At 34.9% G+C, this 13,535-nt stretch overlaps 2 protein-coding genes across 3 annotated transcripts; one reads left to right on the top strand and one right to left on the bottom strand.

Annotated features, from left to right (window-relative positions):
- On the top strand, positions 1-5,692 carry LOC108210909 (uncharacterized). Its single transcript, XM_017382366.2, has 8 exons — positions 1-463; positions 1,153-1,248; positions 2,100-2,210; positions 2,286-2,595; positions 3,296-3,386; positions 3,764-4,094; positions 4,396-4,544; positions 4,907-5,692. The coding sequence occupies exons 1-8, from the start codon at positions 152-154 to the stop codon at positions 5,412-5,414; spliced, it is 1,908 nt and encodes a 635-aa protein (XP_017237855.1). The 5' UTR covers positions 1-151; the 3' UTR covers positions 5,415-5,692.
- An 849-nt stretch (positions 5,693-6,541) lies between these two features.
- On the bottom strand, positions 6,542-12,936 carry LOC108211030 (NADH dehydrogenase [ubiquinone] iron-sulfur protein 6, mitochondrial). 2 transcript variants are annotated; one of them, XM_017382508.2, is made up of 3 exons: positions 12,705-12,936; positions 10,126-10,210; positions 9,570-9,960 (listed from the first exon to the last, which is right to left on the bottom strand). In XM_017382508.2, exons 1-3 carry the CDS (start codon positions 12,873-12,875, stop codon positions 9,851-9,853), a joined length of 366 nt encoding a protein of 121 aa, XP_017237997.1. In that variant the 5' UTR covers positions 12,876-12,936; the 3' UTR covers positions 9,570-9,850. The 2 variants fall into 2 exon arrangements, with proteins under 2 accessions (XP_063946793.1, XP_017237997.1); XM_064090723.1 differs by lacking the exon at positions 10,126-10,210 and having other exon boundaries at positions 6,542-9,960; positions 12,705-12,845.
- Positions 12,937-13,535: the final 599 nt, after the last annotated feature.

Below are 13,535 nucleotides of genomic sequence, written 5' to 3'. Positions count from 1 at the left end.
AACAAGAAGCCAACATTTGACATCTCAACAGCCCCTGTTTAACACTGACCCATTTCAAAAAATCTACAAATAAACACACAGTTTTTATAAAAATTTAATCTTGCCCCCAATTTGAAATTACCCATCTGAGGGTTCTTGAATCTTGACAAGAATGGTGAAAGGTGTGGCAACAGCAGGGCTTTTCTCCGCCATAGCTTCTGCAATTGGCGGGGTTGAGTGTGTTTATGCTGATGGGCTTCCATTTAATTTTGCTCCTCTTTCGGGTTCTCCGGTGTCGAATTCTCAGGCTCCTGGAGCTTCTGGTGGAGCAGGGGATAAGGGGAAGGGGGTGGAAAGTGAGGAGAAGGCTAATCGTGTTCGGAATGATCAGCCGAGGACTACGTCTGCTGGGTTTGATCCCGAAGCGTTGGAGAGAGGTGCTAAGGCTTTGAAAGAGATTAATAAATCCTCTCATGCTAAACAGGTCTTGTAAATTTTAGTTGGTGGATGGATTTTGATATTTTTGCTTTGTATATGTGTAGATATCTATGTATGTATTGAAATTAGCTTTGCCTGTCAATTGGCTGTAAAAGATGATGACACTATGCATAGCATTGTAGTGACTTTAGGTCGAGCCTCGTGTTGTGTCTGTAATTGACAATTGCCCCGTAAAAGATCAACTTTTAGCTTTTGGTAATGGATTATTTGTTTGCATTGGCTCCTCTTGTTACTTTTAGTCCCTAGAAAGTTTTGATTTTTGACTAAATCCTTCCTAGTGTTAGCTTGGTTTAAAAAAAACTGATAAGTATAGTAGTTAATAAATGAATTAATAAACTAAGTAATTATGTTGAAGTAAGTATAGTTTGGAATAATTAGTGATATGTCCTGTATCTTTCGGTTGATCGCCTAATAATTGATAGAAGGCGACTTAACCGTCTAGACCAGGCTAGTAATTTTCAGAACCCTTGTTTGTATAGGTTTATTACTTGGTAGTATTTCGGTAGAAGGATGGTCAATATGGTACCCCACAGTATAGTTATGCTCATATATTGTTTCTTTTGGACTGAGGTAATGGTGACATGTTGATAGTCGAGCTGTTTAATCGCGTTATGATGTTTTCTTCTTTGGATGTTATACAGGCTGCACAACTAATTGTTATGTGGTGTTATTTAGGTTTTTGAGTCGATGAAAAAGCAAGAAGAAACACGGCAGAAAGAATTGATTGCTAAGCAAGCAGAATATAAGGCACTGCAAGCTCAGGCTGAAACTGTAAGCTCTAATTTGTATGCCACTACATTATTGACTTATTGTTGTCATTTTGTTTGAGAATATATTACATAAAGATGATTATTTGATTAACTGACTGCATTTCTCGTTTGTTTGTCTTACACGTCAAATCGTTATATATCTTTGATTTAGTTTCAATTTATTGTATCGTCTTTTGTTAATATTAACCTATCTGCACAAGTTCTATCATTAATTTTATAGTTATTATTGCCAAAAGATGTGAGTTGTTTTTGGTTAATTGTGATTCAGGTCCATTATAAACTTAATGGCTATTATAATATTCAGTTAGCTAGACGTTACCATCTTAGTAGCTATTTACACAACAGGAACCAGAGGGCACAATATTCTACAGTTACGGAGATTAGAAACAGACTTTATCGAGTTTATAAAGATTGTGACAAGGCTGGGACTTTCTTATCCGAACATCGATATTAATGAGCCAGAGGCTAAAGACAGTTATTAACTTGTGAAATAAACACATTAGCAAAAACCTTTCCTAAAGCCGTCACCACAATCAATCTTCTACATTAATGTGATTTTGTTCCAGTTTTGTTATGAATGAATTAAGTAATTAAACCCATGGCAAAAAAGAAAAAAAGAAAGGCGTGGGAGGACGTTGCAGATGTCCATCCCCGACACGACTTCTCCTCACGCTATAAGACCACTGGAAGGGCCGGAGCTATTTGGCTCAAAAATGAGTGTCCAATCTAGAATTATTTGTAGGTAGATGACTTGTTACCTATGTTTCCTAAAAATACATATTTCCAGTTCCACAATTCATAGATAGCCACTTTACTGTATTTCAATGTAATATTAGTTATGCTATTTTACAGGAGAGGCAAAAGGTAATATATGATGAACAAAAAAAGTTAGCTCAGCAGCAGGCTCAGATTAAGTCCCAGATGGCTCGCTATGAGGATGAATTGGCAAGGAAGAGGATGCAGGCATGTTATATTTGTTGTTTAAATTCCTCGTTATTGGAGGGAGACTAATGACTAAATTTCTAATCACATGTCCAGGCTGAAAATGAACATCACAGAACAAGAAACCAAGAGCTTGTAAAAATGCAGGAAGAGTCGTCCATCAGGCAAGAACAAGCTAGACGAGCTACAGAAGAACAAATCCAGGCACAGCGACGGCAAACAGAGAGGGAAAAGGCCGAGATAGAGAGAGAAACAATTAGGGTTAGGTCCATGGCAGAAGCAGAAGGACGAGCCCATGAAGCAAAGCTTGCTGAAGATGTTAACAGAAGAATGCTAGTGGAACGTGCAAGTGCAGAGAGAGAGAAGTGGGTTGCAGCTATTAATACAACTTTTGATCATATTGGAGGTACTTCCTTGCACTATATTTGTAGAGGAATATTTTGATTGAACTTATTGGTAACATCAAGAAATAACTATACTGTAAATGTTTTTAAGTCATACTTGGGAACTCTGTTTTGCTATTTCCATATATTATAATAGACATCAGAGCGACACTCAGTCTAATTTGAAACTTTAACTGTCTTGACTTATGAAAAAAGATACTATTTGTATATTTAGTTGCTGGTATTTGGTGTGTGCACTGTAAGCAATATGATTACATAGTCTGAGTTCCAAATTAATGGTATACATTTTCTTTTTGGTGCTAGGTCCACCTGACAAACACTTTGCAATTCCCAAATGCATTTATCAGTTACCAAAGATTACATATAAAAGAATTGACTATAAAAAAAGGCATCTGAACTGTAATTTTTTTATTTTTCTTTTGTCAAAACAATTTTGGAATCCTTCTCTGTGATTAGGGAAACAATGTCAAATGGGATAATATTTCCTTATCAAAATACATAGATACTAGGTTTCTTGTTTTGCTTTTGTATGTGATCTAGTCCAAGATTTTCTTGTTCGCCTTATAGATTGTCTATTTTACTATAATTTGGGTTGATCAGTTCCTGTTACTAGTTGCAGTCAAACACCAATACTTTTTCCCTTTCTTTTTATAGTATAGTTCTTTTTAAGTTGTCTGACAATGACTTATCTTTTGCATCTAGGGGGTTTACGAGCAATATTGACTGATCAAAACAAGTTAGTTGTAACTGTTGGGGGAGTGACAGCCCTTGCAGCAGGAATCTACACGACAAGGTATTTTACTGATTTACATTAAATAATCTTGTATTTGCCATTCTGTTTATACTTTAGCTTTTGATGTCTTTTTTGTGGCCCCTTCTCCATCAAAAATGTTATTGCACTCGTGATACTATTACATTGCTTTTAAGTTTTTAACGCTCTATCTGAAATTTTATTCTTTTCTTTGTTTATAAACATTTAAGGGCACAGCATTGCCTTTATTTCTGATTAAACAATGAGTTAGACTCAAAGATGTCACAGGGTGTTCGTTTTTGAATCAATATTTCAATAATTATGTTTGTTTTTAAAGTCAATATCCGTATTAGCCTATTCGCCATATGTCTGATCTCAGTGGAACAATGGTTAATGGGAGTCTCTTTTTGCAATTGTAGAGAAGGGGCAAAGGTTATTTGGAGTTATGTGGATCGAATATTAGGACAGCCATCACTGGTTAGAGAGTCCACCATCGGGAAATTCCCTTGGTCAGGCTCCTCACGTCGCTTTAGCACTCTCTTACGTGGGGGAAATACTGGCTCTACTTCGAAAAATGGGAATGGCTTTGGGGATGTCATTTTACATCCATCTCTTCAAAAAAGAATTCAGCAATTGGCTAGGGCAACAGCCAATACAAAAGCCCATCAGGCACCATACCGTAACATGCTCTTCTTTGGTCCTCCTGGAACAGGAAAAACAATGGCTGCAAGAGAACTAGCTCGCAAATCGGTATGAGCTTTAAACTTGTGTGCTTCTGTTGCTCACTTTACTATTCTCCTCAAAAGTCGCTTTTTGTATTGACATCAAAATCCACGGCCTTCAAATTTCTGTATTCTTTACTGTTCTTTGAGTTGCTCTGGGGTTCACAAAAAATTTGCACTTGAGACTTTATGTTTTTCTCTCCATGCATACCTTGCCGGTCCTTTAGTTTTTATAATTGCACTGTATAGGATGCAAATCTAATTGACTATACTTTTTATTGACCATCTATATTTGTTATGTATGTGATGTGTTTCCGGCTTATTTTCAGGGGCTTGATTATGCATTAATGACAGGTGGAGATGTTGCTCCACTTGGTGCTCAAGCTGTTACCAAGATACACCAGTTGTTTGATTGGGCAAAGAAATCTAACCGAGGGTTGTTACTGTTTATAGATGAAGCAGATGCATTTTTATGCGAGTAAGTGAGCCGCAACATAATTCTATAACAATGTATTGATTAAGTGATATATCAATGTTGGTGTCTTCAAAGTTGAAACATGAGTTGTTTATGGTGCTCTTCGGTTGTGGAAGCTTTATTTATTCTAGGACTAGTCAATTTCTTGCAGTTTAGAAAGAGAACTGTTCGCATAATATATAGGAAATAAGCATATTTAACACTCGCTCTATACATAAATTTCAATACCACAGATGTGATTCTTCGATTTAATTTTTATTGTCATTTGATGAATTTTTGATCAAGTAAAGATATCTGCACCTACCGTATCCCATATGTTATGGTGGAGTATTGATATTTCCGAATTTGATTCTGGTTGCTTTCAGGCGGAACAAAACCTATATGAGTGAAGCTCAAAGGAGTGCCCTCAATGCCCTCCTTTTCCGCACAGGCGACCAGTCTAAAGACATAGTCCTTGCTTTGGCTACAAACCGTCCTGGTGATCTTGATTCAGCAGTTGCAGATCGTATAGATGAAGTCCTAGAATTTCCTTTGCCTGGTGAAGATGAAAGATTCAAGCTTCTCAAGCTTTATCTGGATAAGTACATTGCACAAGCTGGGGCAAGAAAGCCGGGATTATTCTCAAATCTTTTCAAGAAAGAACAACAGAAGATCGAAATCAAGGACTTGACTGATGATATTTTGAGGGAAGCAGCAGCAAGAACAGATGGTTTTTCGGGGAGAGAGATAGCAAAGCTGATGGCTGGTGTTCAGGCTGCTGTTTATGGGAGTGAGAACTGCGTCCTTGACCCAAATCTCTTCCGTGAAGTCATAGATTATAAAGTTGCGGAACATCAACAGAGAAGGAATATGGCCGTTAAAAGTGCATCATAGGTTATTGTTACTTTTATCTATTTTTCTTGGTTTTGTGCCTGATCATAGAGATTGAGCAGATGAGTTATTCATTTGTATCATACAACATTGAGCGGCTGAGTATTCAAGTGAATGCGCGTAATTATTTGGGTTTAGGTAATTCAAATTTTGTCCCAACTACCAATCAATAAATTAGAAGAATTGACAAGTATGTTTCTATAGAGTTTATGCTGGAAGTGGTATTGTTCTTGGCTTCGAACAGTATATTTATACCTTCTTTAGTTGTTATTATGCTTCTCTATTGAGTATTGACTGATAATACTAACAGTATATTAAATAGTACTGTTATCAGCAGCTACAGCAAGAAATCTTGCTTGCCGGGGCTAATGTGTTAGAGTATTCAAGTCCGTATTTTGCTTAGTTGGTACTTCCTCGGTCCATAATAAACGTTCTAATTTTTTTCAAGTTTTTCCATGCATTTCCAATTTTATATAATACATACTTGGAAATATTATTTTATCGTATTTTTATTTTGTATTAAAATTTTGAACTTCCTATTTTTATAGAAAACAAAAAACACGAAAAAAATAATATCTACAAATATGTTTTTTATAAGTTTGGAAACGTGTAAATTTTTTTGAAAAACATTACAACATTTATTATGGGACGGAGAGAGTATGTAAATGGAGTCGAATAAAGAAAATGGATTTTTACTGAGCTGATACATAAATGGAGTCGGATAAGAAAAATGGGTTCATGCACTGCCCATTTTTTAACAATCCCATTAAAAAGTAATACTTCAAAATCTAATGCTATTTTATAAACCAGAATTTATTTTAATAAAGTTGATTGATTTTAACAGTTATGTATTCTCGGATTTACTCGATTTAAAAAACATATTGAAATAATTTAAGTGTCCATCTCATTTTAAGTGTCCAGTTTGACTTTTGAATGATCAAATTGACCAAATTTTGACTGAGATTTACACATATAATATAATTGTTAAAAGTGAAAAAAATTATGTCATTATAAAGTACATAGTACAATATACTATAAAATGTAATTTTTAGTTTTTTAAAAAAATAACAAATTTATTTTTTATGTTTGGTTAAAAATTGGTCAATTTGACCATTTAAAGTCAAAACAGGACACTTATAATGGGATATAAATAAACACAGTACTACAAAGCATCACTGCATGCATTTCAGAACTTACACTGCATTCTCACAATCAAATCCAACGTAATTAAATTAAAAAACCACAAAAAACGCGCCTTTTTCGACACATTTAATCACTGAACTTTGGCCAGAAAAACCACAAAAAATGCTAATAATGTTGAACTACAATATTCAGTTCAACCGTGGCATTACCCTTAGCAACATCAAAATAGTAAGCTGAAAGCACCGCAACCCCTCGTGCCATCCGGAAAACCCCTGTTCCCCCCACCACCGCCATCTCGCGGTGCTGCAGACTAGGCGGATTGCTGCCAAAAATGCTTATTGTGCTCCCATTGTACCTCACATCAGTAAAAATCAACGTAAAATCGCAAATAAAATTGACAATATCCCTAACAGAAGTATAGCTGTACGTGCCCTGCAGGCTTCCCACCTGTTTCGAGTTAAATTCAGGGCCAGCCGTGACAGGATTATCGCACACTTTAACCATACCGAATAATGTTGGTGAAGTGGCCGTGGTATTAGCATTGGCCACCACTTCAGAAGTGACTCGGTTTAAATCATGAAAAAAATAGTGCATTTTTGTCACCTTTTCTTGTTTTGTTCCCAGCCTTTTGAACCAGGTTTCGACTTCTGCTGGCTCTCCGGTGCTCGTACCGGAGAATGCTGGTGGCATTGCGGTTGCTGCGATTAAAACGAGCGTTAAAACCATGGCTAAGCTTGCCATTTTGCTCTTGAGTTTTTTTTTTTTGTATTTGTATTATAAGACAAGTGTTTTTGGTTTGGTTTTAAGATGTGAGTGTGAGGCTGAATAGACTGTCATGACTATGTTTTTATAGGCAGTAGTAGGTTAAAGCTAACGACCGTTACATCATTTAGGTGACGAATGAGAAATTAATAGCCTACTTATTCCCGGAATACCGGGGGTATCGAACTCGTGATCTTAAGATAGCAAGTCTTAAGCGTCGCTGTCCACCTCGGACACCCATCATTTCTATCTCACTCTTTTAATTATGGTTTAGATTTATAAGAGTCATCTCCTGCATTTTACTGTTAAATGTATTATCCCGGAAAAATCAAATATACAGAATTATAAAGTAAAAATGTGATGATATCATTGAAAAAATTAACTATAAAATAATGCCACAGTTAACATCTCTCTTTTTTTTTTTTTTATCGGCTTATCCGAGAGATGGTTGAGCCGTCTGTTAAGATTCCTGGCAACTCAAAATCTCAGATATCTCGAATTAGTTTATACAAGTGATTCAGGGCACGCCTCGTTTAATATTATCAACTAATTTTAAACATTACAAGTTGCGAGCTTACCGACTGAGCTTTTGTCCTAATACAACTACTAAACAGGGGAAGGTTTCAAGCTCATTGCCAGAGCCTAATTAATGGCCTGTGTGCTACTCCCTCCGTCCCAAAATAATTGTCGGTTTTGTGCCGGTCGAATTGATTAAAGTTTGACTGAAATTTATTAATATTTTATCAATTGACAAAATAAAAAAAATGTCACAGAAATAACTTTTAATCTACTTTAATATGTAATTTTCAGTTTTTTAAAATAACGAGTGATTGACTTATAATCTTTGGTCAAAACTTAGTCAATTTGAACAATAAAAATAGAAATGTGACAACTATTTCGGGACGGAGGGAGTAATTTGAAAAAGACTAATGTGGCACTGGGCATAGTAAATGATCAACATGCATATATTTATGTACATAAATGACAGAGACATAGAGATGAGTGTGTTGTTGTACTCTGCACATATGCAGACTAGGAAGCACAAACGAGGTCTTCAATTTTAGGGGCCGAAGAAAGAAAAATATGAGAAAAGGTAGCAAAACACCACTAATATAAATCATAAATCATAAATGAGTTATAATGTTTTTTTGAAAAAAATGATCTGACATATTATTTTAAAACACAATTTCGTGTTGTGTTTTAATTTTGTGAGGAACACAACTCGAAGTCGCGTTTTTAGCTGAAATCACAACTTAAAATCACATTTTTGTCCAGTATCATAAACATGACATGAAATTGCGTTTTAAAATGATATTTTTGGTCAGTTTTTCATAATGTGTTAATAGATTTTTTATTTTTTTTGCTAAATAATAATATTTGGGGCCAACACCCAAAAAATATGTAGGTAAGGCTAACATAACATTAAATATCCAAACAAAAATATTCCTCGCTACAATGAGTATAGTGGTCTACCATCCACTAGCTAATGTCTAGCTCCGCCAATAGGAGGTGATAGTTCTCATTAGCTCCATAAAATATTCCTAGCATTTTTCTTGTTGCTCTAATGAGTATAGTACTCACCGGTCCTATATAGCTCCAATAAGAGGTGTAAAGTTCCCACCAAGCTCATCAAATATCAGCACCTGTTTTCTCCCTCAAGTGAGTATAGTTCCCAGTAGCCCCAATCTAGTTCCACAATGAGAGGTGATGAGCTCCTATATACTGGTTGATGGGAGGTGACTCAGGTGAGGGCACACTTGTGTTACATTTTATGTCACGATTTAAAAGTCTTCATCATATTTCTCTCGATTAGCTTTTGTCGAGATTGACAATTTACAAAATGTCCATTTTTAACAATTGAATCAAAGATGCCGCAGTGATTCTTCAAAATCTAAGTTTCCTGACATGTAAAAAGTAAGCTTCTGAGGGCGCCTTATGGCGACAAGTGTACACACAAGCAGAGGAAAGAAAGTTAGGATTGTCACAAGTAAATATTTTCAGGAATTGACGCCAGAAGATGGATATTAAGGGCTTGACAGATGATGCTTTAAAGAAAGCAGCAGCAAAAACAAATGGATTTTTAGGGATAGAAATAGCAACGCAAGGCTAGTGAATGTAAAGAGAAACAGCAAGGCTCCCGGGTAGTCTACATTCAACCAAATACCTCGAGACGATTCTGACATTAGTCCGACTGGAAGGTGTTCTTAGGAGAGGAATGGTACTCGGAGGTACATAAAATGCCTATTCAAAAAATAAAGAAAGACCAATTCCATTCAGTTAACCTTGGCCAACTAAACCTGGAGGAATGACATCCTTCCCTTGCAAGATAAAAAAATCCAAATTGCACAACATACAATTAGAGAATGGGAAGATCAGCTATGAGTATATAGACCAGTGACAAGAGTGTAAATTTTATTTTTGCTGGCAGTAACAACTGGCCGTACATTTAACAAGTTTGCGAGTACAGAACTAACTCTTCACAAGTGACAATCATGAATCACCCCACGCAGCAATAATGTAAAAGTGTCGAGCTCCTAGTGATGATGATCTTGGACATAGCGAAGACCACAATATTTGCAGACAGCTGGCTCATCCTTATCAAGGCATATGAACTCAATTGGATGCCCAAGTGCAGGATTCGTGTCTGCAACACATTGGCAGCAGATTAGAAAGCCGCAAAAGCAATAGAACCGAAAGCTTCTTTTGCCTAAATGAACTTAAGATAGATTTTAAGTTATGAACTAGGGTCTGTATAGATAAGATTGTCGGCAGGAAAAATTTAACCCAAGGCTTTATGAGACAAACTAACCCCCTTCACAAGCAGCAATCCTTCCATCAACCTTGATTGGTGGAACCTCATTGATTAGCTCCATTGGTGATTTTTTGTCAGTAGCCTGGTAAACATTTAGTAAACGATAAACGCTCAGGGATGACTAACTTATTTTAAGATAAAAACTGAGGGGGTAATTACATTCAACCATATGCAAGTTCTCGAAATTTCAAGGTACAATCATATAAAGGCTTTGTAGAATGCTTCCCCAAAGGTTCTCGAAGGGTCTTATGCATTGTATAATTATAATACAATTGTCATTGAAGAATCAAAAGACAGCAACAAACATACTGCTGATAGCAATGTACTACTGATAGAGCATATATTTATATATGTTTTTATATGATTTTATTCCCATAATTTTAGTATTTTGTAAATAATCGGGATGTTACTAATTGATTTTAAGTGTTTAATTTCAGGAAAATAAATATTCCTAAAGTTGGATTAAATCAAGCTTATTTGGGCTTAATTAGATGGAAATTCGAACTTTATGAATAGCCAGCGAAGAAAATCTTGTTTGGGCCGTAACTTGAGTTCTGGATGTCAGAATTGGGCGATTCAACAGCCCACGCGAAGATATTGGAATTTTCTACAAGTTTAAGGTGGTCCAGATATCAAAATCTAACTGGATCAGCCCAGAATCAGGCCTGAACAGCAGCCTACGAATTTCAGCATCAGAATCCAACTCGCTTTAGGATATTATTTTATTTTCTTGTAAATTAAGAAAACTCTTATATATATTAGGGTTTTGATAGAGATTAGAGACAACTAACTTGTATCATATTGAATAATTTAGAAATAGCCTTTTTAGAGAGAAAAGGGAGAGAAACACTTGTGAGAGAGATTGGAAGGAGTGAAGGGATTCATCCGGACGTCAAGCACTTTCGTCAAGTTGTATTCTTCGTACTTAAATTCTTACTCTCATGGTTTGTGGTATAAATATATATATATATATATATATATATATATATATATATATATATATATTTGTTTCATCTTATCATGAGTAGCTAATCCTTTGATCCAAGAGTTGGGTAGTATTCTTTGGCTTATTATGTTTGCTTAGTTGGATTGTGTTTTCCCTTGATTTGTTAATCTGTCATTGAGCTCTTTATACAATTACAAGAGTAGCTAACTTGTGATTGAATCTCTAGGAGTTATAACGAATCGGGAGAGGAGTTATAATTCTAGTACATGATATGACAGACATAACCCAATTAATTAATTGGGAGATTATTATGCGAGTTATGAGACATGAGATCCTTGGTGCTTAGTAATTTACAATTGTGCTTTGATTGATCATGGGAGTGGCATTTAGAGAATAATTGTAGATATTATAATTTGCCTTGGGAGAGGATTTTATAATTATTCGAAGGATTGTTTTTAGCAAACAAGAGACACAAATTATGCATTCATGGTAGCCATTGAAGAACTCTAATTCTTGGGTTGTTTTCTCTCATATTTATTATATTTATTGATTTATTATATTAATTAGTTGATAGATAAAACCCACCAAATTCTTCTCCACACTTCTGAATTGCAAGAGATAAGAGATTTGAAATTAGTATTGATACCAGTCCTTCCCTGCGAACGATACTCTTCAAAATACTCGACAACAACTACTAGAATATATAGGAGGCACTATTAGTGAGACACTAACAGCTGTAAAGGTGCAAATAAGTGAGGACAATGTTTGCAACATTCTTCCCACGCCTGTCTCCTACTTCACACCCAAAAAAATAAAGGCCCATTGACATGAATGCCTTGATGCTGATTTTCAAAAGCTTGTGAACATATGCAGTGTTAAAATTAAATGATGTTAAGATATTTTGGATTCTCACATATTAACCTATGGTATCAGCATTTCTTCAAGTAACTCCATCATGGGGAGTTTCACTAAAGCAACTTGGTTTCACATGAAATGAAAAAACGTTCACAATTCATTGCCATTAAGGATTTTGACATTAACAGCTCACTTTATAACCTCTAGCTCATGGAGCTGACATAAAGTATTCTGTCACTAAGATCAACACAAGGACACGATGATTTTTATTCCGGATTCCATACAGCGGACTAGATCCTCTTATTTCATCAGTAATATATAAAAAAATCAGGACATTTCATGTACCCATGTACATGAAAACCAACCTAACAATATACGATGTACCCATGTAAAGATGTGTTTGGTTCAATCTTAATGGACCGGTTTAACAGAAATCAGAAATCCCCAATCCATTTAGTCCAATAATTCATTTAATTGGAACCGTAACACATTCCTATTAACAAGTAATCCTTTCCTCACTCGACCCGAAAATTACATTTCATTCTCATTTTCCTTTCATTCCTATTCTCATCAACAACCCAAATACCCCCAAATTAAACAACTCCCAAATTCACTTCACACCCAACCCTAAAATCTACAATGCAAATAATCTCAAAAACCTCCAAAATCGACGAGAACACACAAATTCAAACAAAAAGACTCAAACTTTAACAACAATACAACCAAATTAGAAGCTAAAAGATGAAAATTATAGGTAGAAAGCATGTATGTATACCTGCATCCATTTGGCGGTGTGAGAAGTGGCGACCTCGCTATTGACGACGCCGCTGACGAATCTGAGCTTGTGGAGAGATGACAAAGGGGATGAAGAAGGGAGATTTGGGGATCTGATTAGGGTTTTGAGCAGATTGGACGCCATTGAATAGCCTTGTTTTCTTGCTGCCATTTTCGCAAGATCAAAAAAATAAAATTGGGGGTCTCAATTGGTCATTTGGTCTGTGCTTGACTATTTTTGATATACTAAATGCTCAAATTTAAAAAGATATTTATATATTTATTAGAAAAATATGAGAAATTGAAATGTAAAAGTGCTTTATATCTATTTATTTATCCAATTAGATTAGATAAATTGGATTTGTAATTATTATTTGTAAAAATATTTTGTTTTTAAAATATAAGATATATTTGAAGTTTAAATTCAACCATATATTAAATTTTAATTTAATAGCATAAAGTGCAACTATTACATATTATTCTATTTTATTTTTAAATTTAAATTAAAAGCATGTTTAAAGTATAATAAAATATAGTAATAATTAGTAAATTTGTTTTAATGAAATGTATTATAGGCAGTGTTACAGAAATCGGGAATCGGACCTAATCGGTTGAGCTACCGATTCAGGGATTAATCGGAAATCGGAGATTAATCGGAAGGATAAATCAGATTTATTTTAATAATAAAATATTATTTAATATTTAATTATTATTATATTAGTTATTTAGTAACTAATATATTTACTATATTCATAAACTTTATAATTACTCATATTTAAAATAATATAGTATTTTAGTTCTAATAATTTATCATATATACTTCAATTAAGAA

Source organism: Daucus carota, chromosome 3, assembly GCF_001625215.2.
Source record: "Daucus carota subsp. sativus chromosome 3, DH1 v3.0, whole genome shotgun sequence".
NCBI classification, from domain to species: Eukaryota; Viridiplantae; Streptophyta; class Magnoliopsida; order Apiales; family Apiaceae; genus Daucus; species Daucus carota.
This window is presented reverse-complemented; position numbering and strand designations above follow the sequence as displayed.

Bases quoted from the DNA above. Each gene is read 5' to 3' on its own strand.
- LOC108211030 (XM_064090723.1), bottom strand. From the start codon at position 7,295: ATGGCAAGCTTAGCCATGGTTTTAACGCTCGTTTTAATCGCAGCAACC.
- LOC108210909 (XM_017382366.2), top strand. From the start codon at position 152: ATGGTGAAAGGTGTGGCAACAGCAGGGCTTTTCTCCGCCATAGCTTCT. The intron at 3,387-3,763 runs GTATTTTACTGA...TTGCAATTGTAG, and splicing joins GCAGGAATCTACACGACAAG to AGAAGGGGCAAAGGTTATTT. The intron at 4,545-4,906 runs GTAAGTGAGCCG...GGTTGCTTTCAG, and splicing joins GCAGATGCATTTTTATGCGA to GCGGAACAAAACCTATATGA.